Source organism: Mustela lutreola, chromosome 4 (assembly GCF_030435805.1).
Source record: "Mustela lutreola isolate mMusLut2 chromosome 4, mMusLut2.pri, whole genome shotgun sequence".
Taxonomy (NCBI): domain Eukaryota; kingdom Metazoa; phylum Chordata; class Mammalia; order Carnivora; family Mustelidae; genus Mustela; species Mustela lutreola.
Window position 1 is genome coordinate 197,825,079 of NC_081293.1, and position 25,810 is coordinate 197,850,888.

At 39.1% G+C, this 25,810-nt stretch overlaps 1 protein-coding gene across 13 annotated transcripts in view; it reads right to left on the reverse strand.

Annotated features, from left to right (window-relative positions):
- Positions 1-25,810, reverse strand: part of KMT2C (lysine methyltransferase 2C) — a 270,064-nt gene that overhangs the window by 142,520 nt on the left and 101,734 nt on the right. For all 13 annotated transcript variants that reach the window (XM_059172325.1, XM_059172332.1, XM_059172320.1 and 10 more), the window contains exons 4-6: positions 20,750-20,950; positions 17,434-17,582; positions 15,629-15,738 (exon numbers count right to left, since the gene is read on the reverse strand). In XM_059172325.1, the coding sequence (XP_059028308.1) occupies positions 15,629-15,738; positions 17,434-17,582; positions 20,750-20,950 (460 nt within the window). The remainder of the gene's footprint in view (positions 1-15,628; positions 15,739-17,433; positions 17,583-20,749; positions 20,951-25,810) is intronic.

Genomic DNA, 25,810 nt, shown 5'->3' on the forward strand with positions numbered 1-25,810 from the left:
ACCAAGAGAGAAAATAAATCTTCACAAAAATTTTGTAACTATTGTTATTATTCAAAATATGGTAACAACTGGGAAGCCCGGATGGCTCAGTCAGATAAGCATCCAACTCTTTACTTTCAGCTCAGGCGGTGGTTGCGGGGTCACGGGATCAAACCGCGTTGAGCTCCACACGTGACGCAGAGCCTGCTTGGGATTCTCTCTCTGACCCTCCCTCATTTACATACTCTCCAAACACACAACAAACAGATAAATAAAATCTTGTTTAAAAAATATGGAATATGTTAACAATTGAACATGGTTTTTTGGTTTTTTTGGGGGGGTAATATAGGCTGCTAATGAAAAGAATGGAATTTGGAAGGAGGGTAACATTTTACTTAACTGGAGTTCAAAGCTTCTCTTTTCTATCAAAACTGATAGTAAAATGTTCATCTATTCATTATGATATACAATGAAATTTTACATATCAATCTTTGAAAAAAAATCTCTTTACACAGAGGTACTGCCAAATACTGATATCAAGACAGAAGCATATAATTTTATCTGAACATACTCATCTTTGAAAAGCATTTATAAAATTTTATTAAAATCTTTTGATCTTTGCTTTTAGCATACCATTATATTGCAGAATAATCACTTTCAATTAAAGGAGAGGTTGAAGCTCCTCAATTACACAGTTAAATGGATTTCAAAATTTGAAAATTTCCTTCCTTGAGGTCCAAAAACTGTAACTGAACTGTAGTTGGAACTTAGAAAATATTTCCACATATCAAATTTATGTGAGAATGGAGATGTTCCTTTTTATTTTAAATTGTAATGGCATGAGAAAGCGTATCAAGCAGCTTGACATTATTTCTCATTCGAACAACATTAACTGTCGTAGAGTAACTCTGCCACTGCTAAATGATCAAACTGCTGCATGGTAGGGTAGCTCAGTACTTTCAGCTTCTTCTTCCTCTTCTTCTTCTTTTTTTTTTTAAAACGATTTTATTTATTTATTTATTTGAGAGAGAGAGAGAGAAAGAGTGAGCGCACACAAGCCGGGAGAGGCAGAGAGAGAAGCAGACTCCCCGCTGAGCAAGGAGCCCGATGCAGGACTTGATTCCAGGACCCTGGGATCATGACCTGGGTCAAAGGCAGAGGCTTAACCCACTGAGCCACCCAGGAGTCTCAGTACTTCCAGCTTCTATTTCTAACAAAAATTCCTAGAATTGAGAAGTTGATATCCACAAGAGCAAATGAAATTCACTACTAACACCATTAGTTTAAAAAGCCACACCAGAATTTTTAAACATTAATGTATTTTGGTACTATGCTTTGGACCACATATGAAATAATTTTAGTTGCTATGGATTTGAATTCCAGTTACAGTACTTTTCCTACATTGAATTTTACATAATAAAATATTGCTAAAAAAAAAAAAATTAAAAAAAAAAAAAAGCCACACCAGATGAAATGTTTTCTGCAAAGTATGTGTTGATGAATAAATACAATGAATACACACAGGCTTTTAAACACCATTATGATTTAAGAAGCTTATAAACTTGTCCAACTAAATAAACACTTTTTCAGGTCCATACTTATTTTACCAGTGTTAACACATCCTAGCAGATTCCACTTCAGGTTATATTGAATTAGTTTTTCTTCCACTTCTTTGAAAATATTTTGTCTGTAATTGTTTCCTGCAGACAATTTACAAAACCTAACTCTTCAGTGACTTCAAACTCAGCATTAACCTCTAGAATAAACAACTGAACTGTACAGCAATATCTATTGACATATTAACAGACGAGGAAAACCACTAGAAATCATTTGACTCACTTTTAAGATAACCATTGATATTGCACTTAATGTCCTCAACTTTTAAAACTACAAAGGCTAAGTTTATTTTCTGTGCACACATTTCTTTGACCACTGTAGTCAGACATGACTTAATTAATCATCTTGGATAAATGGCTTTCTATGCCTGGCTAACAGTAAGAAACTTAGTCTCATTTTCATTTTTCACTTTTGTAAAGAATTTCTGCTATGATGAGATAGACCGTTTTAGTTTACTACCTTTTTTCTGATCATTATCTTCCTGTGAGTTTGGAATAGTGTGATGAGTGCTCAGTCTGATAACCTTGGCATATATCGTATTCTTTTCACCAGCTGTAGTGTCCCAGCATAATAAATATAATGGTTTGCCATCTAATTTAGTCAGAACAGAATTTATTCCATTATGCCTCAAAAGCAGTACATATGAAGCCCACTTTTCTCTTCTCTTTTTTTTAAGATGCTAAGTACGCACCAGTACTAAAAGAAATTAATAAGATGGTGGGACAATAACATGTGTCAATCAAACACTGATGAGTTGAAACTGTGGCACTGTGACTCACAGCATGCCCACAGCAGTGCAAAGCATGTGTGGTCTCTGCAGCAACAACTCAGTTCTGTCAATGTAACTCAAGAGAAGCCACAGGTAATATGCAAATTAATGAGTGTGGCTTTGGTTCCAATAAAACTTTATTTACAAACACAGAACTCCGAATTTCAGATGATTTTCATGTGTTATAAAAGACAGTCTTTGAATTTATTAACTATTTGAAAATGTAAAAACTGGGGCACCTGGGTGGCTCAGTCAGTTAAACGTCTGACTCTTTTGTTTGCTTTTTTTTTTAAGATTTTTATTTATTTGAGAGAGAGGGGAATAGAGAGTGATAGCAAGAGAGAGCACAAGCATGCGGGAGAGAGAGAAGCAGGTTCCCCACTGGGCAGGGAGCCTGATGATGTGGAGCTTGATCTCAGGACCCTGGGATAATGACCCGAGCCAAAGGCAGATGCTTAACCGACTGAGCCACCCAGGTGCCCCAAGTGTCTGACTCTTAATCAAAGCTCAGATCTTGATCTCAAGGTCGTGATTAGGCTCCACACTGGAGGTAGAGCCTACCTAAATATAATAATAAATAAAAAGTAAAAACTATCTTGGCTTGTGAGCCTTATAAACACAGATGGTGGACTGGATTTGACCCACAGGCCATAATTTGCTAACCTGTGATGCAACCTTCAGCATCCCAAATGGAAGTCTACAGTATTAATGGTGCCTAAATCCTATTTTTGTCCCCCTAACTTTATAGACTACCAGAATCTCCTCTCAGTTTTCCAGCCTCTCAACTGGTCTTTTACCAACTGGATAAATACCTCAAGGGGAAAAGGAAAGTTGACATCAGGCTGACCTAAAGGCGTACTCCTTCCCTCTGGGCCCTCACTCCCTCAAGTCCGCATCTGTCTGACAGTCCTCTAATACCTTTAAATATTTCTTTGAAAAAATATTTTATCCATCTCCTCTAGTTGTTCTCAGTGGGAGAGCTAATCTAATACAAGTTTCTCTGTTACACAGTAATTTCTGCTCTACCAGATATTGAAACTTATTAGAAAGCTACAGTAACCATGGTGGTGTGATATTATCACTAGGGCATATACATATGCAAATGAATTAAAACAGAGAGCTTAGGGACAATCCACACATACACTGAACATGTGCTAGATGACAGAAGTTATCTTTCAAATATGTGAAGGGAAAAAAGCGATTTCAAGAGATAATGTACTAACAACGGGCTCCCCATGTGAGAGAAAAGGACACTATTCTCCTATAGGACACAATGCATACGAATAAAAAACACCTAAATGTTGGGGAAGAACTACAGAAATGAACTTCTGAAATACACTTTCAAGGACACATTAGAAACTACTGTAAGCATTTTAATTTTTCAAATAAATAATCAAAGTTCAAAATTCAAAACTTTCTAAGGGGTATAAAATGGAAAGTGGCCCTGTACAGGCCACACAGGAGAAATTCCATAAACCCAAAGTATTTTACCAGTTTTCTATGTAGCCTTCAAAAGATATTTTGTGTTTATGTAAGTCCCACACCAAAGGGGCTCTTCATTGTATCGAAGAATAACACTCAGCTTATCAGAAAGATAAACTCAGTTCTTTAAATCAAACTTAAAGCTAAAAAAAAGTTTTTTTAAAGAAATTATGACTTTTACGGAGAAAAAAACAAGGCCAAGGTCATCTTCATCGAATGGGCCTTTCAAATTTTGTTTTTACCAAACAGCCTTATCAAACTCTCAATTAAAAAAAAACAGAAATTTCTAGTTTCCTCTTAGCTCTACCCAACTTAATTCCTTAAAAAAAAAAAAAAAAAAAAAAAATTAAGGGGGCACCTGGGAGGCTCAGTCAGTTAAGCGTCTGCCTTCAGTGCAGGTCATGATCTCAGGGTCCTGGGATCAAGCCCCACAGTGGCCTCCCTGCTCAGTGGGGAGCCTGCTTCTCCCTCTGCCTTTGGCTCCCCCACTTGTGCTCTCTGTCAAATAAATAAATAAAATCTAAAAAAAAAAAAAAAATTTAAGAATCATTTTGCCAAGTTATAAGGAAATAAATACATCAGTTTTTAGGTGTAAGTATACCTAAAATCATTCTAAGTTCAAATCTTGGATTTTTTTTTTTTTTTGGCTGTATACATACTTTGTACTTAATATTTTTTTTGTACTTAGTATTCTAACAAAATCATCCCCAATAGATCTTTGATGTCTTCCTTATAGCCTTGCATTTTAGTCTGATGAGATAATTTAATTTCTTAATATGCAAAATGAAGAAACCAGGTAGAGAGAGTAGCATGACTTGGTAAAGATGTCACAAGACTTTACCTAATAATGTCAGATGGAATAAGAAATCAAGGTTCCTGATTCTTACCCATTAAATATAATAATTGCGTTTTATTTAGAAAATATTTTTAGAAAATATTATAATACAGAAAACACACTTGAAAGCGTTGGCCATATGTCCTTAAATATATTAATACAGACTCAGCAATTCCTAGTGAACTCCCTGTAACTTTTATGCTATGTCACATCCATCTGGGGACTCCTTCATCTAAACATTGACCAGAGGGTCCAATCTTGTACCTTCTTTTCTTCTCTTGTTTAGCAGTTTGCTTTACTGTCACTACTAGTTAGAAAAACTACCTACAATCCCAGCCCTGACGTTTAGTCCCAAAGATGTTTCACGGAGTTTAAGGCTCGGCCTAGTCAAAACAAAACTCCTGATTCTCCCACATTCTCAGGCTTGAAACTAGAGACATTTGCAACTCCTCTTTCATCAAATATAACTCGCTCTATCCCAACAACATTCGGTCTTTACATTTCACACAGTATACCTAAAATCAGAAACTTACATTCGTTGACCTTAAATTACAACAGTAATCCTAAACATTTTTGTCTTCAAGTAAACCCCTCCAATTTAACTACAAAAGGCTAGGGGGTAAGATCTGCTAAACTTGCTCTTCTTCTTTAAAAACTTCATAAATGAAATTCTTCAACTTGGCATGCCAAAGTAAGGATATTTTCCATTCCCATCTCCCATTAATTCCTCACTCTACCTATTTATTCTCCAGTCATTTTCATATATGTGACATTCTTCCATAATCTACATGTCCTAAACTCTGCTCAAGACGACCAGGAAGCGCCCTGGTGGCTCAGTCGGTCAAGCATTTGACTTCAGCTCAGGTCATGATCTCAGGATCCTGGGATCAAGCGTCAGGCTCCCAGCTCAGCAGGGATCTGCTTCCCCCTTTCCGTCTGTCCCTGCCCTCTGCTCATGCTTCCTCTCTCTCTCAAATAAATAAGATCTTGGGGAAAAAAACAAAAACTAAAAAAGACGACCCTCTGTCTAAATTCTACTGGGTAAACTTAACCCATCCTCCAAGCAGTACCATTTTAATCTTTCCTCCTTTTAAAATATTTTCAGGTTCCCTCAGTCGAAAATGTCTCCAGGAATAGACACTGTTAGTTAACTATGAAACAACTATTCCATCTTCTTCCTTCCTAAGGGTCTCTTTTGTTCAGATATCCACTCCCCCTTAAGCAGCAGTTTATTTCAGAGGAAACGGCACCATCCATGGTCCCAAAGGAAAATCATGGTTTAATCAAATGGTGGTTATCCCAACTTACTGATTATTGCTTTAAGATGAAAACATAGGAGTAAACTAACTAATGAAATATTAGAAGATATCTGCTAGAGTAGAGGGAACCATATAAAAGGGGTTTTCCTTAATTAAAATAATAATTAAGAAAGGGGGGGTCCCACGCCCCAACCGCCAAGCTCTGAATGTTATCATGAATGTATGATACAGAACATTCCTGCCCACTCTCTTTGGACTATGAAAAAAACTGGACCATGGAAGAATCTAATATACTGTGGATACACAATGCAAAGATAGTAAGAACCTAGCAAATTGGCATCACAATGTCACTGAACTTACCCATGACCCTAAATCTTGACTTCCTACTGTGAAAAACCAGCACCCAACAAGGTAGAATTCACAAAGCCTGGCATCCAAATAAAAACTACCAGGTACAAAAAGAAGCAAAACCTCATAGTCAAACTGAAAATGATCAATCAAAATCAATCAATCAGAACTAACCCAGATGTTAAAATTATAAGATGCCATTAGGGCACCTGGGTGGCTCAGTAGGTTAAAGCCTCTGTCTTTGACTCAGGTCATGATCTCAGGGTGCTGGGATCCAGCCCTGCATTGGGCTCTCTGCTCAGCAGGAAGCCAGCTTCCCCCTCTTTCTGGCTGCCTCTATGCCTACCTGTGATTGATCTCTCTCTCTCTCTCTCTCTGTCAAATAAATAAATAAATCTTAAAAAATAAATAAATAAAATAGTTCTATACATGTATTCAGTATGTTCAAAAAGCTAAAGAGAGATACAGAAGATATAAAAAGACTCAAATCAAACTTAAGATAAAAATAACATCTGATGTGAAAATTACATTGGATATGATTAACAGATCAGAAATTACAGAAGAAAAGATTAGTGAAATTAATGGGGAAAACCCAGAACTAAAATGAAACGTAAGAGGAAAAAATTTAATTTTTTTAAATGGGGGAAAAGCGGGGGTGTGGAGGGGGAGATGGGCATTAGTAAGCAATGGGAAAACTTCAAATGGCCTAATATTAAGGTAACTGGAGTCCCCAAGAGAAGGAAGATGGGGTAACGGAAGAGATATTTGAAGAAATAATTGGCAAAAACTTTTTAACCATAATGAGAACTATTAACTCACAGATTCAAGAAATTCAACAAGCTGTTGCCAACCACAAGAAACATTACACAAAGGCATAACATAATCAAATTTTCCAAAACTGGTGACACAATATTAAGAGTACACAGATAAAAAGACATTTACAGAGGAACAAAGATAAGGATAATACCATAGCTGGTAAGAAACAGTACAAGAGAGAAGACTGTGGCAAGGCATCTTTAAAGTAATGGGGGAGAGGAGTCACCTAGAATTCTGTACCTGCCGAAAACACATTTCAGATATGAAGGTAAGATAAAAGCACTTTGGAATACAACTACTGAAGGACTCCATCACCTACAGTCCTGCACTGCAAGAAATGTTAAAGGATGTCTTCAGACACAAAGAGAATGATAGCAGGTGAAAATATGAAGCTACACAAAGCAATGGAGAACATCAGAACTGGTAACAAAAGTGACTCTATTTATAATTTTTTTTTTTTACTACTTAAGTCTCTTTCAGACATATCTGACAACTTAATTAAAATAACATTATCTTAGGGGCACCTGGGTGGCTCAGTAGGTTAAAGCCTCTGCCTTCGGCTCAGGTCATGGTCCCGGGGTCCTGGGATCGAGCCCCACATCGGGCTCTCTGCTCAGCAGGGAGCCTGCTTCCTCCCCTCTCTGACTGCCTGCCTCTCTGCCTACTTGTAATCTCTGTCTGTCAAATAAATAAATAAAATCTTAAAAAAAAAAACAAAACATTATCTTGGGTGCCTGGGTGGTGCAGTCAGTTGCGCATCCACTCAGCTCAGGTTGTGATCTCAGGGTCATGAGCTCAAGCCCCATGTCAGGCTCTGGGCTCAGTGCAGTCTGCTTGAGACTTTCTCTTCCTCTCCTTCTGCCCCTCCCCACCATGTGCTTGTGCTCTCTCTCTCTCAAATAAATAAAAATCTTTCAAAAAAAATAACAATATCTTATGGCATTTATAACACATGTAAAAGTTGAATACATGACAGCAACAGCACAAATTCCAGGAGAGGAAAAATGGAAGGAAACAAAAGCACATTTTCATTATATATGAAGTTATAATATCACTGGAAGGTAGACTGTAATAATAAAAGATGTATACTATAAATCCTAAAGCAACCAATATAATGACAAAACAGTCCAAAAAGGAAATAAGATGGAATCATTAAAAAAAATTCAATCCAAAAGAGAATGCAGGGAAAGGAAACAAAGAACAGACAGAAACAAAAAGGATTTTTTGAAAAAAGGGAAACTTAATCACATTAAATGTACATGTCCTAAACACTCCCATTACAAAAGCAGAAACTGCCAGGTTAGATTTTAAAAAAGCAAAACCACTGTCTGCAAAAAAAAAAAAAAAAAAAAAAAAAAAAAAAAAAAAAAAAAAAAAAAAAAACATACACTAAATAGAAAGACACGAAGAGTTAAAATAAAAGGAGGGACTAAGATATACCATGCTTACACTAGTCAAAAGAAAGCTGCCACGGATACATTAATACAGAGAAAGTAGAGTTCAGAAGTAAACACAGGATTTTTCTGTTAGAGTCAAAAGTATCCTTACAAGTATCTTTCCTCTGATCGAAGTTACCAAGTTCTATATAACCACTAGAGCACTTATCACAGACTCCCTATGATAGGGACTATTCAGTGTGTACCTACTGCAGTCCTGAGGACAGAAATGTTACAGTTGCTACACAATACAATTTTAGTTCAGTTGCAGCAGGCCTCAGACTACTCTCTTTAGAAGGCCTGTCTACACAGCTGGTCCCCAGGAACATGAATTTTGGGAGGGTTGCCATGGCTCCCTCAGCGACAAGTTTACTGTGCCTATCCTATCTGTGCAAACATGACCTTCCTTCTGGTATGTGCTAGGCAAAGGGTGCCTGTGTGATCAGCCACCAGCAAAGACCTTGAGCTTCTCATGTTGCTGCATTTTCACTGCAAAGAGAAGAGGGTGCTCTGGGCAACCCCTCGCGGGAGGCTGAGCACCTAAGGAAGGCTATACATGAATTCCTCCAGACCCCGTCAGTATTTTTTCTCCACTGAGATTCTTCCATTATATATCCTCACCGTATCATGGCAGTAAATCTTAGCCACAATTACAACTTCACGGTGAGCGCCATTCGTCTGTCTAGTGAGTCTCCAACGTGAAGGCATTCTCAAGGACCCCCACAGACACAAAATTCAGATCTGTGAATGCTTGCCCCTCCTCTTAAAAAACTATAGGGTAAAATGAAGAATATATAACTTGATGGTTTCTTTACACTTACATTACTAGGATTATATAAAAAAATAACAGTATTGGACATCATTGTTGATAAAACGGGTGCCTGCAAATCACCTCACAGTGATAACATGGTGCGAGAGTGAAATCTTCCTACAGAAACTGACTCCCAGCTGCTCATAGGACATGTACGGAGAGATTTTCTCCATATTCTGTTTAAAAAAAATTTTTTTAACAAAATTACATTTACATTACATTGCTTATCTACATTCTCAATGTATACTGCCACCCACCTTATGATAGAGAAGCTATTTTTGTTCTTTTGCAGTCTACAAAAAGAACCAAAAACATAAAAAACTTACAACTCTTCTCACAGAACTAGGCTGGTTTTCTGTAAGACACCTGGCACAAAATCAGTATAATAAAATGAGATTTTAATATGGGGCTGTGGCAGGAGGTGGGTGGAAAAAACATAAAAAATTATCAATTCTAAGTAGGGAGATAATATAAGTAATTTTTAATGTTTTATTTATAGAGTAATAGCCTGAGCAGAACTAGTCAAAGGAACAAAAATGCATGTTGGAGCTTCACTGGTAGTATCTTTGGGAGGGGGAGGCTCAGTGGGTTAAACCTCTGCCTTCAGCTCAGGTCACGGTCTTAAGGTCCTTGGACTGAGCCCCAAATCCAGCTCTCTGCTCAGTGGGGAGCCTACTTCCTCCTCCCTCTCTCTCTCTGCCTGCCTCTGACTACCTGTGATCTGTCTGTCAAAAAAAATAAATAATCTTAAAATATCTATATATATATCTTTTGGAGGGCAATGAGCAGAGTGCAGGAAAAAGTACAGGGGGCTTCCAGTAAATAAATGACCATACATCTGTAGCATGCAGAATTAAACTACTCCATCAGTAATATCCAAATTATCCAGATCTCTAAGATGTTAGTAGCACCTCCAGGGCTCCAAAGAGGAAACACCATTACCTCTCCTGAAACACAGGTTCACAGTATAGCATATTCTTCAATCTAGAAAAAGATAAAGGTACCCCTGGGAAAACTGAAAACAATCTGAAGGAATTTCAGAAAAACTGAACAGTTTGATAAAGAATGACATTTAAAAACCGAGAAAATGATTAGGGACTCAGAGCTCAGCTCAGTCCCCGTCTGTCCTCCCCACCTTCTTCAATAAAATAATTCTGAAAGAAAATAAATAAAAACAAAATAAATTTTTAAAATCTTTTTAATGTAAAGATTAAATATGTTAATTTTTAAATAGGAATAATAATATTAATTAAACCAGAATCTCTCAAGCTCAGCACTACAGGCTCTCTTTGCCATGGGAGGCTAGCCTGGACTCGGCTGGGTGCCCGGCAGCAACCACCAGGGGCCAGTAGCACTTCCCTCTCCACTCGGCTAACCCGTGCTCACCAGCAGATTTCATTCATGCAGACATTTATCCGATCAATGACTCGATTGTGTTCCAGGTGCTTTGCTAAGCACCAGAGATAAAACAATAAACTAGAACAGATCTCATTGATGGGCTCATGGTGCTTACATCCTAGTGGGGGCAACTGAAATTAATAACAGACTCACAGCAACACGGTCAATTTACAACTGCTGGGGAAGTGTCACAGAGCAGAGACACAGACTCCAGTGAGAATGTACAGTAAGGGTGCGGGCTCAAGCGCCTCTTATTAAGAGATGTGGACAATCAAGAGGTTTGCAGAGCACCACACCCTCCAACTGGCCTCTGTATCTTGTTCTCTGCATCTGACAAGTTTACTTCACTATCTGCTGGGAGTTAAAAAATGATTCTAACAAAAGTTAAGATTTAAACAGATGTAGTGCTTCCCTTCCAGAACTAGTTTTCAATCCCAACCAAAATTATCAAAATTCAGCCTAGTAAATTTTCACCTTCCATAATCAAAAAGTATTAATTTTTTTATTTTTAACAAATGGGTTTGAAGCATACTAAAACTTTTCAGAATATTTTAAAGAGAACACAAAATTCCATGTCCAAATTTTTTTGACAAACATGAGAATTTTTGCTTTTACAAACTTTCATTGTTTGTAAAACACAATAAAATATCAAACAGAAATAGTTCCAGACATCCATTTTCAAAATGCTCAAGCCCCAGCACATCTCTTTTTGAAAAGTCATTACATTCTCAGTGCTGAAATGTCACATTTACCTTGAAGAGGCAGATGAAATGTTTATTTTCTTTGAGGTACTATCATAATACATTCAGCCACATGTCATCAAAATAAAGGTCAACAAATTTAGAACACCTGTCTTTTGGTAAAATAAAAATGTATTCCAAGTTCAATAGCACTTCTACATAGATTGCCCTAGAGAACATTCTGAGAGAGCAGCGCAAGGATCTGCATTGTCACTGCCCATCACCCCGCGTCACTTGAGCAGAACTGTAAAGCTTTACTCCACTGCAGAGGCTTCTTTTGTGACAATTATGTATTCATACACTTTTATAAAGTTAACTACATTAGTGATCTCTGTTAATACTCTGGCACTTTGGATCTTTCCTATAACTATGAGCGATTCATGAATGATGTCTGGTGCTATTCATTTAGGCTACAAATAATTACTGAGGAATGACCCAAACAGAAAAAGATCCTTGGCAACATCACTCTAGTAAGGAAGGGAAGAGAACACGATTTACATTAAGTGAACACGTACTATGTTAAATGGCAACAAGGACAAAGGAGAAAACCACAGAGCAGGGATGTTATTTGAGAAGGAGACCCCTGAACCTTGCAACAGGGACCTGAGGAAAGCCCTCCCTGACAAGGCAACTCTTGAATAAACTCCTAGAGGACATGAGGGAACAAGCCGTCATACATCCAAGAAGAATCTTCAACAGAGAGGGAACTGGAAGTGCCAAAGCCCCAAGGAAGATACATCGCGGGCATCTGAGGAAGATGAAGGAGGCTGCTATGGCTGAGGAAGCAGATGGGGCAGAGGACAGTGAGGGACGCCTCAGAAGTACTTGTGAGGGTGCGGAAGATCACGGACAGCCCCGTCAGGTAGTGAGTACTGGCTTTTTTTTCTCTTTCTCTGAATGAAACAGGAAATCTGTAGTGAAGTGTGTGGTAGGTAGAGGAGTGATATGACCTGACTTAATGCTATTCATTCATTTGTTCATTCATTCATTCATTCATTCGTATCAGTATGGACTCGTGTGTACTTATTTTATTCTGTGAACAAAAACCCAATACTGTATTTTTTCGTGTGGCTCATATTATTTCAGCTCTTAGGAGCTCCTTCGGATTGGCTCCTGTGTTTTCAACAAGTCTTCCAGTTTTTGAGTACTTGCTTACTTTCCGGCACCTCGGGCTGCATTTTCCCGGTACCACGAACTACTTCTCAAGGAACCCGGTTCCTTTTATCGGCGAATAGTGGTTAGAAACCAAGATCTGAGCACCAGGTGTGCTCACTGCTAGCGGGGGTCACTCTGTCTAGGCCTTCACAGAGGACAGAACTAGGAATTATACGTAACCACACTGCCTTATGCATACACACATCTACACATCTGTATTTCTGTATCTGTCTACATAAATATTAAGAACCATGAGTTTATACTGATGCTTCTGACTCCATTTCAACACCACAAAATTCATTTTGCCCCTTCCTTATTTGCAGCTCCTTTCTCCAACACAGAAAAACCTCGTTCTCATTATCAACCACGTATCTACTTATTTGTTCACTCACAGCATACACATAAAGTGGCTTCAGAACTGCGAACCCATACCCTTGCGAGAAACACAGGAACTCACTGGACCACAGCGCGCGCATGCTGCGCTTCCTTCTTCAGCAATTCCGGCTCGCCTGCCAACATACTGTTTGCCAGTTACTCAGGCTGGCTCTTTTCTTCCCTATCCCCTTTGGTGTGAATTCTGGTATTCCTTTATGAACTCCCCCATGTCCTAGATAGTTGTAATTGCTTATTTAGGGGGCATGTGAAACATTTCTACGGCTCCAAGAGTCAGAGGAGCTGTACGAAGAGAGAGGTCCGCGAGTGTCTGGCACACCTCACCCAGGCTACATCATCCCGTTCCCACTTCCTTTCCACCTCTTTCCCACCCACCTGCCAGAGGTAACCGATTTCTTCAGTTTCCTGTTTATCCTTCCTGTATTTCTTTTCCAAAATGACCAGAGGCATGTGTATTTGCTTATATTTTATCCCTTCTTACATAAAAGGGTGCACATCATAAATGGTCTTTTACACTCTTCTTTCCCTTAAAAATACATGTTGGAACCGACTTCACATCATTTCAGAGAGACACTCCTCACGGTGTTTGTACACACACAATATGCCGCCGTATGAACCGCACCACAGTTTCTTCGACCATTCTATCATAGGTGCCACTTAAGCTGTTCCCAATATTTTCCAAGTTAAACCATGCTGCAATTATTAACTTGTAATAGCACAAGTATTTTGCATTACTAGAGGCATATTTTCAGGACAGAATCCTAGAAAGGTCAAAACATGTGGTTTTTAAGTACCATCAGATTATTCTCCAGAAGATTTATGTCAATTTGCATCCTATCAGAGCACCTATTTCCCCACAGACTTAGCAACAGATGTGCTGTTATGGGTTTGAATTTCTGCCAGTGACACAAACTCTTCTGAGGGACAAGCAAGTGAGAAAAGTTCTAGCTAAGTCCTATGCCTATCTGATAATGGAGAAAAACCGAAAAGACAAAAACAAAAAAACACCAAAACCAACTGTAGAAATGGCAACAGACTACTGACGCTACCCTAAGTCTGGACTGATTTAACCGCGTGAAGATGTGAAGGTCTGATGATGCGGCACCAGCCCCCTGGGGACCCCACGCGGCCCGCGCAGCCTCCTCCGGCTGCATCCCGCCCTCCTGCCCATCCATGCTCCTGGCTCCATAAAGCGACGCCACTGAGGGCCTCCCATGGCCCTTGATTCCTCCGCCAGCAACAGGGCACAGACTTCATCTCTAAATTCCATTTAAATCTTTATCAGAAGTAGCTAAGACACAAAGATGGCATCTTTTATCCAAGAAGGACAGGGGAAGCAAGCTTCTAACGACTGTCTTAGCAAACAGAGCTAGGAAACATGTATACACACTGACTCACACGTACACACATCTGTATTTCTGCATCTGTATAAATATTAAAAACCAGTTTACACTGATTCTTCCAATTTCAATCCAACACCACAAAGTTCATTTTAGCCTTTGTTCATTGACTTTCCTATAATATTTTTCACTTCCACAAAATAATCCAACACTACTTCTGAAGTAGTCTGTGACAAAAAGAGTGCCCACTGTTCTGTCACAGTCTTGATCTGGCCATCTAAGCTTGTTCAGACTGCAGAACTTACTATTCTGCACACTGTTCACAATTTGATGACATAAGCATTTCAGTGTACTGTCACATTTCTAAAACAAGCACTCTAATTTGACTAAGCTTCAGGTAGGAGTTCCTCATCCATGTAATTTAGGTCATTTTAATAATCTGAGTAAAGCTAATATTATACTAATTGAATAATTAATTGAATCTAAGTCCCTGTCTCAATGACACTTTTGAGAGTTTTACCTGTACCCTATCTGTTAAAGCCCACGTAATTTCTACTATCAAAATTTCATTTTTAACATTCCTTTGGGAAGGCTGCTTCACTTCTCCCAAATTTAACTGTCAAAAGTCCAAGAGAATCTGTGGGCAGCAAAGCAATTTCACTTCACAAGGTTTGTTTCCTTTATAGATGGACGGTAACTGTTGTATTTATTGCGCTCATTTCAAAATCCCGTGAAAATCGCAGTGAAAACTTGAAAAGACAGTAGACTGTGTACATGATACTACTTTGGGATGAGGCCAAAAAGATGAACTGAACTGCCAACTTGACTGTAAAGAACTTTCTGGATCAATTTTTAAAATAGCAAACAGAGCTAATGCACATCGTGGACTAAAGACCTGTCAAATGTTGTCTCTTCATGTTACATCTTCATCAAATTGTTCTCTCTTAAAGAGTAACCACATAAACATAAATACAGTTAGGAATTCTCATTTCTAAGATTTTCAATTTCTGATTTAAATGTAAAATATTTTTTAAAATGTAAAATATTTGTTAGGATTAACATTAACTGCACAGCTTAAATATTCTAGTGGTGTGCACAAACTACTCTTGATAGAAAATTAAAAATTTCTATTTTAAGGGTTTTTTACATTAATCATTTAATAAACCATTCTTGCCAAGTGCACCTTCATGTTGGCTAGAGTAAACATTACAAAACTGTGGCTTAATTAAATATTTGTTACTTCTACTTACTTCTGTGCTCCCTGAGACAACAGCTTTGTCCACGTTCACTAGCGACAGTTCCTCCATCTGGCACACCCCCAGTGACCACTCCACACAACGGTGATGAGCCCAACAAGTGCCTAAAATGGTTGAAGTGAAAAGAAGCAAATGAATACACACGGAGCATATTAATGCTAATAAGACGTAAACCCCCCAAACCAACCCTGACATACCGACACACACAGGCACCCTGTATCTGTGAGCACACTAAAGCAGTCAGCCCTTCCCAAATATTATCACCTAGGAACTTGTTAGAAATGCAAACTACTGTGGGGTGCCTGGGTGGCTCAGTAGGTTTAGTCTCTGCCTTCGGCTGGGGTCATAATCCCAGGGTCCTGAGATCAAGCCCCTCATCCGGCGCTCTGCACAGCAGGGAGCCTGGTTCCTCTACTCTCTCTGCCCGCCTCTCTGCCTACTTCGGTCTACTTGTGATTTCTCTCTCTCTCTCTCTCTCTCTGTCAAATAAATAAATAAATAAATACCTTTAAAAAAAGAAAGAAAAGAAAACAAAGAAATGCAAAATACTGGAGCACCTGGGTGGTTCAGTTGGTTAAGTATCCGACTCTTGATTTTGGCTCAAGTCATGATCTTAAAGTCCTAGGATGGAGCCCCACATCAGGTTGTGTGCTCAGCAGGGAGTGTGCATTAAGATTCTCTCTCTCCCTCTTCTTCTGTCCCTCCCCCCACTCTCTCTATCAAATAAATAAATAGATCTTTTTAAAAAACTTTTTAAAAAGGAAGTGCAAAGTATCATATCAGAACCAAGACCCAGTGAATCCAAAACCTCTTGCAGTGGTGCCAGAAATCTGTGTTTTAACAAGACCTCTAGGTGACTCTGATGCACACAAGTTTGAAGGAGTGATTGTTTCAACAAAAAATGAGTTCTTAGTCATTTTATTTTAATATTACTGTAAGATATTTTATTTGGTATCTTTGCATAAAATATAAAGGACGTTATATAACACTTTATGACAAAGAGAATGGATGGCAAATAAGCTACACATTTACCTCCATTCTGCTTCATCCCACACCAACAGCCCACATCAATCACTGAAAACAGGTCAGTCTTTAAATGCTCTATCACACAACACTTGAACCATTATCAATCAATATGCAGTTCAACTGGAATTAACTCAAAATCCCAAAAGAACCATATCCTGAGTACGGGTTACTATACTGTTATAGTAAGATGCCCACATGGCTAACATCTATTGTCTTTCATCCTGCATTAAATAGACCCAGACACCCAACTTCCCCAACTTCTCACAGTTCCTTTTAAAATTTTCTTTCCTCGGGGCACCTGGGTGGCTCACTGGGTTAAAGCCTCTGCCTTTGGCTTAGGTCACGATTCCAGGGTCCTGGGATCAAGCCCCATGTTGGGCTCTCTGCTCGGCGGGGAGACTGCTTCCCTCTCTCTCTCTGCCTGCCTCTCTGCCTACTTGTGATCTCTGTCAGATAAATAAATAAAATCTTTAAAAAAAATTTTCTTTCCTCAATTATCAGATCTCCATGGCCCTGCTGTCCACATAAGAATAAATACAAAGATTTATGAGTATCCAGCCCAGCACTGGCCCAGTGCAGATGCTAAATAAATTAGGTACACATAATTAGACAATTTACTTTACCTAAGGAAGCTTACTTAAACAATGACATTTTTTACAATGTGATTGTAATTATTTCTAGATGAAAGGTTATTTACTATTAAGTTGATAATTCACTAATATTAAAATGTCTACAGAATCAAGAGACAGTTATCACTGAAGACCAGCTCCCACCTGTAGGATCAAATAAGGCTTGGATATCGAGAGCATCAGGAAGGCCAACCAGACTGAGTTCATCCCACAATTTACCAGCCTGATCATCTGAAGCGGTCTGCGTGCTTACACTTACACAAGATACGATATTCTGCAGAGAAGATCGTTCTCTGGAAAAATAAAACAAAAGAGATGTGAAAGTGGTAACAAATAGATAATTATTTTGTTTACAACAACTTTAATATAAACATATTACCAAATCAATTTTAATTAGGCATAAACTGACATAAAACAATTTTTAGACTACAACTGTTATTATTCATAGTGTAATATAAAACTGGGTTCTGTATTTTATCATGTAAGAAGCAACTAAAAAAAAAAAGTATCCGAATCCATAAGGAAGTGTTAAAAATTACAGTTACAAGTTTATTTTGCCAGTTTATAATTTTTTTAAATGACACTCTAATATTCTAATCAGGAACTGTATTTTATCACATAAAATAAATATTCCCTTCAGCCTCACTTAAATGCTCACGAAACCTAACTCCATCAGAAATTGTGATTTGCTTTATCGTGAGGGTGAGCACAAGAGAGCTGGCAGTTCACGTCATGCAGAGAAAGGTCACCTCTCGGGAATGAGAACCCACTACCCAGTGTGAAGAGGGAGGTGGCGGGAGCTCTCTTCCAGGTGCCTCCGCACGACAGCTGGTCTGTGGCTGATGGCGCAAGTGCTCTCTAGTAAGGAACACTTCACCTCGCAAGTCAGAAGTAAAATGCAAAAACCAAACAGCTACTAGTGGCAGTGGCGTGGGGAATAAGGAAGATAATGTACCGCAAAAACAGCGTACAGACATGAACACTGGGGAAAGCATACAACACAAGGGCTACCTCCGACTTCCAAAGCCTTCAAACTTCAGCTAATTAATTGAGATCAATAAGTAAACAATGACTACTATTGTTGTTAAACAGCAAATATGGGAAATCAGGTGACTGGAACTAAAACTCTAATCTTCTCCTGGTATCACAGTATTTAACCTGATCCTAATTCTGGATTAAGGCACTACTGGATACAGATCGTAACTCACTGCACTTCTGTAAGCTGGGTACTTATCATGACTCCTATTAAGAGAAAAGCAGCACAATGACCAAGGTACTAAACTTTTTTATACCTGGAATCACTGAAAGAAAAAAAGTATTAACATATTTCAATAACTACATTTAAATATCAAACCATATAAAAGTAACCAGTATTTTGTTCAGCATTAGAAATGCATAGACTCACTTTTTTAAAAAGGTTAGCATGCTGTTCTAACTTTAAATTCTCATTTTTATAAATGCCCCCAGTAGAGTGAGAACAAACTCTTTCCTATAAATGCCTCCATTCCTACAAAAATTCTTATTAGAAGGGGGAAAAGTCTAACAGCTCATCTATAAAGATTGATGTCTTGTTCTAAGATATTTCCTTTATACCAGTATTTCATGGGGGAGACAGGTATAAAAACTAACGCAATGACTAACCAGTCTATTACTAACCAATTCCTAACCACCAGCTTAATAAGTTTCACCTTCAGGTTCTGCAACCAGTTTTTACGTATACACCGTATCAGTAAGACACGGGTGGCAACCCTAAGGATGACAGCAGCCCAACTTAGGAAAGACCATCAGGAAAACACAGCTGAAATACATACTCCCAGAATTTAAGTCTAAAACAAAAGAGGAAAAGAATCTCCAATTACATATTCTTAAAATTTAATGTCACCAAAAGAGAAAAATTCTTTTTAAAACCTCTTTTTCATATTAAAAACAAAAACACGTTTATTTGGTTTCTATTCATCAGGAATATATTTTGTAACTATTTAAAATCATTACCAAATTAAATTGTTTACCCCTAAATGAATTCCAAATCTTATTAATGTGTTTTTTTCTTCCTAACATCCATTAACTGTCTTGTTATCATTACTTAATACATCGATAAACAGTAAGTGTATGTAAAGACTAAACCAAGGCTCCTTTTTACATAATTATCTCAGCCCATAAAAGTTTTCACTAAAAATTAACTCAGCTTATAAAATAAGTAAACCAAGTCCAACTGTATTTCCCAGAATAGTGTTTATATAATTGCTGTTATTCAAAGGCAGAACATGAGGATATGAGATATTAGCTGGTCCAGTCCATTAGATCTGCTAATTACTGATGAATATTGAAGTTTGCTAGACTTCTGATGTATTTTATTAGGATGTGAGCACTTGACTGATAACAAAAAGCTCTTCTATATGATCTAGCTCTGGTCTTTCAAACGTCAAGACCCGCAACGTAGTACTTCTAAACTTCCTTAAGCTGTTCCACTTTAAATTTTTTAAAAAGACTTTCTTTCTTGTTATTGTTTCATTTCCTACTTCAGGGCTTCAAGGCATTGGCAGGAGTCCAAAAGAATGAGCCAATCAAATAAGTACAACACAACAATACTTTAGTACTTAAATCTGGATAAAAGCCAGATAAGCACTTGGATGATTACATCATCACCCTCAAGGGGCAGAGCCAGTTAGCCTTCCAAGCTAAATTAATTTTACACTTTCTCATCGACTACAGAAACTTCTATACCCTCAACTACCAGAGCCAAAGCCACATATTAAGATGGCCTTTAAACAAAACTCAGCAACATCTTAAAAAAAATTTTTGACTCCAAAATTAAACATATTAGAGAGAAGTTTCAGGTAACTATCATGTTGATGAATACAGACACACATATATAGTTATACAAATACCTTAGTAAATTATTACTTCATTAAAAAAGAAGAGATTCTTCAACTGTAGAAAGGAAAATTGGAGCATATAATTACTTAGAAAGTTAACCTTGTATTATAACAGTTTATAGGACAGCTCAATATTCTCTGAACCATTAAAATAACTAAATAACAAATTAAGAACATGGGTAGAGAAACCCATCTTGGTTTTGTCATTGTGTTAGGTTACATTCTTACAAACAATCAAAAACTTATTCAAAGAACGAAAGACAGGCTTCACTGATCTGTTTTACCTTCCTTCCATAAACTCCTTCTAGGTTAATGTTAGGTTCCTTTAAGTTTTTTTTAAAACATTAGCTTTTGCGATCACACTGATTTTAATATACAATTAACACACTTTTTTTTTTTACACAAGAAATTTTGAGGAAAGGAGTGCTTTATGAGGGATTTTAATGGTGAGGCATAAAGCACTCTACAAATGGGGAAAAACATGAGAAATTATTCAGTAACAACCCCATTTATATGTTCCCTGAGATGAAAATGAATTATAGATAGCCTTACTGCATTCCAAGCATTTATTCAAAATTGCTTACTTTCTCTGTCCTCTTTGTTTTCGTGGTGCTGAGTTTTGTATTTTCTCACAGGTTCCATTGCTGTTGTCATCAATGTCCCTCTTGTTAGAAGGCTGGCTTTTCCACGGCAAGATAAACCCAGGCGTTACTCTGAATTGCTTTAAGTCTCCTTGTCCTAAGGAACTTTTTTCACCACAGTAACAAAAAGCGCAGAGCTGTTCACTGGTCAAAATGAAAAGAAAACCAGAATGTGAAAGTAGGTTTATCCAACTATTTTTAAAGTGACAGATTATACATACGTGTGCTTTAAAATTAAATATTACGACTTTAGGGCGAGGTAAGCTTGAGTACATATAGGCCATAAGAACAATTAAGTTTAATAATCAATTACACATTTGCAACTCATAGCATGACTTTTTAAAGCAGCAGACCCTACAAAATCAAAAAACTTGAGCTCATACTTAGAAAAATAATTTTATTTTCATCTAATTCAAGAAAATGGAAGTAATAAAGCAAGTAAGGCTGAGGCTAGGAAAGAGGGATGGGTTTAATGCCACTGGGCGACATGTGGGTTCTTGAAAACGTGTGGTTTTCAAATTTTTTTAAGCACTTGACGGACCACTCCTTATGCATGACGTAGATACGAAACACACAGGAACAAACACGGAGACATAAAAACGTCGATTTAAGTGCTTGCTGGAGTAAGAAGTCCGAGATGAGGGGCGTGTGAGAAAGTTCAACAGAGGGGAAGAGGGATAGTAGGTGGGGCACAGGCGACAGTAGGGCAGGGAGACCACTGCCCGTGACGCACTGCGATGGCAAAAGCACATCAGGCATATGTCAAGACTCGGAGAACTACACAACACAAAGAACGAGCCCTAGTGTGAACTATGGTGATCAGTTAATAATAACATACCAATACCAGTTCACCGACTGTAACAAACGTACCAGACCAAGGCACAGAACTAATAAAGGGGAAAGTTCGGGAAGGAGGGCAGGCTGAGAAGGGGACTCCTGTACCCTCTGCGCAATTTTTCTGAAAACCTGAATTTATTGTGAGCAATAACATCTACTAACTACAATAAAATTAAAAAGTTAAAAGACAAAAACAATATATGCTTACGGAACAGATGTTTAACAAGGGACCTCAGAAAGAACAGAATTAGAAGGTCTGCTCCTTGAAAGGGGAGCCTCCTACACTGCTGGTGGGAACGCAAGCTGGTGCAGCCACTCTGGCAAACAGCACGGAGGTTCCTCAAAAACTCAAAAACAGAGCCACCCCATGACCCCACAATCACACTCCTGGGTATTTACCCAAAGAATACAAAAACACTAACTCAAGGGACACATGCACTCCCTACGTTTACTGCAGCATTATTTACAACAGCCACAACACGGACGCAGCCACTTTCCGTTGACTGGCGAATGGGTAAGTAAGGTGTGGTGTATATACAATTCCCATTTTATGTATCAGCCATAAAAACAATGAGTTGCCATTCACAACAATGTGAGGGGGAGCGAGAGAGAATTCTGCTAAGCGAAACAAGTCAGAGAAAGACAAACACCGTATGATTTCACTCACGGGGAATTTTGTCGTTTGGGGGGCTTTTTGTTTTTTAAAGATCACATACATCTTTGACTTTTTATTATGGATATTTTTGAACAAAGACACAAAAGTAGAACAACAGTTAACAAATGCTCATGAACCCGTCCTTCAGCTTTGCCTGTCAGAAGCACTTTGTTTTTCTCATCTTATCTACCACCCCTTATCTCATTTTTGATGGAATATTTTATTTTATTCAAGTATTTTTTTAATTCCAGTTAATAAAAGTGCAATAGTAGTTGGAGGCGCAGAACCTAGTGGGTGCTCACCAGGACGCGTGCGCTCCCTACCACCCGGTCACCTACTTCAGCCAGCCCCACACGCACCTCCCCTGGGGAGCCCTCACTTTGTTCTCTCGAGTTAAGCATCTGTTTGGTGGTTTGTGTCACTCTCTTCCTTTTCACTTTGCTGATATGTGGAATTGAAGAAACAAAACAGAAGAACATGGAAGAAAGCAGCAAACCAGAAAACAAACCCTCAACTACAGGGAGGGGAGACGGGGAGACAGGTGGCGGGGATGGCGGAGGCACCTGCTGTGATGAGCTCTGGTGCTGCCGCGGCGTGCCGAGTCACTGAACTGAACAACTGAGACCCAAATACGCTGTATTTTAACAAACTGGAACTTAACTAAAAATTTTTTTTAAATACCAGAAGAAAGAAAAACAGTATTTCTTAACTTTAAAAAAATTACATTTCACTCATTATGGATTTTTCTACATTGATTTTAAATTTTTTATAATGCTGTTTTAGGGGCCTCTCAGGTGGCTCCGTCAGTCAAGCATCTCACTCTTGATTTCAGCTCAGGTCATGACCTCAGGGTTGTGCCCTCCTTTGGGCTCAGCACTCAGAGAGGAGTCGACTTGAGACTCTCTCTCCCTCTGTCCCTCCCCTACTCTCTTAAATAAATAAAAGCTTTTAAAAAATAAATTGTTTTAAAGTATACTTTTTTAAAAAGATTTTATTTATTCATTTCAGAGAGAGAGAGAGAGAGGCAGAGAGGGCATAAGCAGCGGGAGAGGCGGAGGGAGAAGCAGACCCCTGCTGAGCTGGGAGCCCGACATGGGGCTTGATCCCAGGACTCTGAGATCATGATCCAAGCCGAAGACGGACATTTACCTGACTGAGCCACCGAGGTGTCCCTTGAAGTACTGACAGTAAATATCTTCACCTTCAATGTCATAGCCAAAACCATCACTCAAATGTGACAGTGAGTAAAAGTAATCCCAGGCTTGTAAAAGCACAGGAATTTTGCCACACAACAGATCCACAATGAAAATAATTTTAAGGAAGGACTCAGATCACTAAAGAATTGGGAAGGTTTCAGGAGACGGAAGAAGTAAGGACAGTCATCTAGACATCTCAGACCGGTTTATTGATCTTGTATGTGGGACAAAGGGAATTTCTGTCTTCACTTTGGGCACAGAAAGCTGCAAAGAGCACTGCTCCCACCCTCAGAGCAAAATCTCGCCAGACAATTCACAAGTTCACTTCCCTTTAACGCATCAGATTGCAGAAGTCACACGGCAACCAATTCACCTCCAACTGAAGGAGAGGCACTCCCAGGAAGAGATGACACACAAGCATTTGCTTAATCTGGGGAAGAGGCCACGGTATGTCATGCAAGCAGCTTAAGAAGAATTAAGTGAAAAATTTTCACCAAGTGCTAAAGTCCAAGTGTGAGATAGTGTGAGAATACAGAGTATCTGGGACCACAGACACCTCTCCACGCATCAGCTCTCTGCGCACCACTCCAGAGGCCCAGGCACAGCACTGGGAGCACGGCGAGGCACGGCGACGGGTTTGCACAATGTGCTGGTCATGACACAAGGCCTGGGGAGTGGAACAGCAGCAGTACGGGGAAGGCCCAGAGGGCACAAAAGCCTTAGGCTTGTGAGAGAGGACAGGAAAAACCGCCACCTGCGACGGTGAACCTGCGACGGTGAAGACCAAGTGCAGACGGGGGAACAGTGAGGGGTCAGGGGGCTTTAAACCCAGAGGAGAAGCAAGACTGTGCCCTGGACTCAGGCCGCCACAGGTCTCCCACAGCTGGCGTAACGGGGGGTCACTGAGCACACCCCCCTGGGAACCAGGAGGCACACTGCCTTTCTAAGAGCCGAGCTCAGCTGGAAGGAGAGCAGCTCTGGGACTCCGCGTGCTGACCGCGCCCCTCACACACCACCGGTGAGAAGGCGGAACAGCACAACCACACACGCAACACGCTTTGGCACTTTCTTTTCCAATTACCTTTCTCCCAGCCTAGGGATTTACCCAAGGGAAATAAAAACCCTATGTTCGCACCAAAACCTGTGAGTGAATATTTATACCAATTGTATTCATCATTGCCCCAAACTGGGAACTGCCCAAGTATTCCTGAACTAGGAAATGGACAAGCTGCGGTAGGAGCCTCCATAAAAGCGAGTCCCGCTCAGCAACAGAGAGGAGGCGGACTGACGCCCACACTAACGCAGCCGAGGAGAGGCCGGAGAGTAAAAAACGGCGTTAGCTAAGGAAAAAAGGAGAGACTCAAAAGAACACATACTCTACACTTCCATTTCATTGTTCTTGCAAAAGCAAAACAACAGGGGCCTACAGACCAGCGGCTGCCGAGGGCGGAAGTTGGAAGTCGGGGCTGACAACAAACAGGCATCAGGGACTTTCTCAGCATGGCGGGCGGCTCTTTAACTCCTGGTGGCTGTGGTCACTGTGTACAGCTGTCGTCTCACAAAATGGCTGATTTTCACTGTATATAAGTTAAACCTCAATTTTCAAAATTGGGAGTTAGTGGGCCAAGACAAGGGAAACAGAAGTAGGAAGAATATATCTACAATAACTTCAGCATGAGATACTGGATGGGAGATGCAGAGAGATACGAAAGTATGATAAAGCACTTACATTGTTAAGACTAAGAAACCAATTGGAATGTAAGTGTGAATTCTTTCAAAGTTAAATTCAATAGGGTAAAGAGATATGAGGTTTGGGTTTTAAGGGAAACAATCTTAAAAAAACAAAATATAATGTATAATCTACAGAAAATAATTATCAATCCAACAGAAAACAGAAAGAAGTACTGCCTTCACAGAACTCACATGATATCGATAATTAAATCATCAAATGAATTGAAAAATAACAAGTGCTACTAAGAAAAATAAAGCAGGGGGATGTCTGGGTGGCTCAGTTGGTCAAGTGTCTGCCTCTAGCTCAGGTCATGATCTCAGGGTCCTGGGATCAGGCCCCACATTGGGCTCAGTGGGGTGTCTGCTTCTCCCTCTTCCTCTGCCCATCCCCACTGCTCATGTTCTCTCTCAAATAAATAAATAAAATCTTTTAAAAAAGAAAGAAAGGAAGGAAGTAAAGAAAGAAAAAACAAAAGAAAAGAAAAGAAAAATAAAGCAGTAGTGACGGGTAAAGTGTGTTGGGGACTATTTTATTTTTCACACTACTCTTTTATCTTGAGAATTTCAAACCTTCCCTGAAATGGG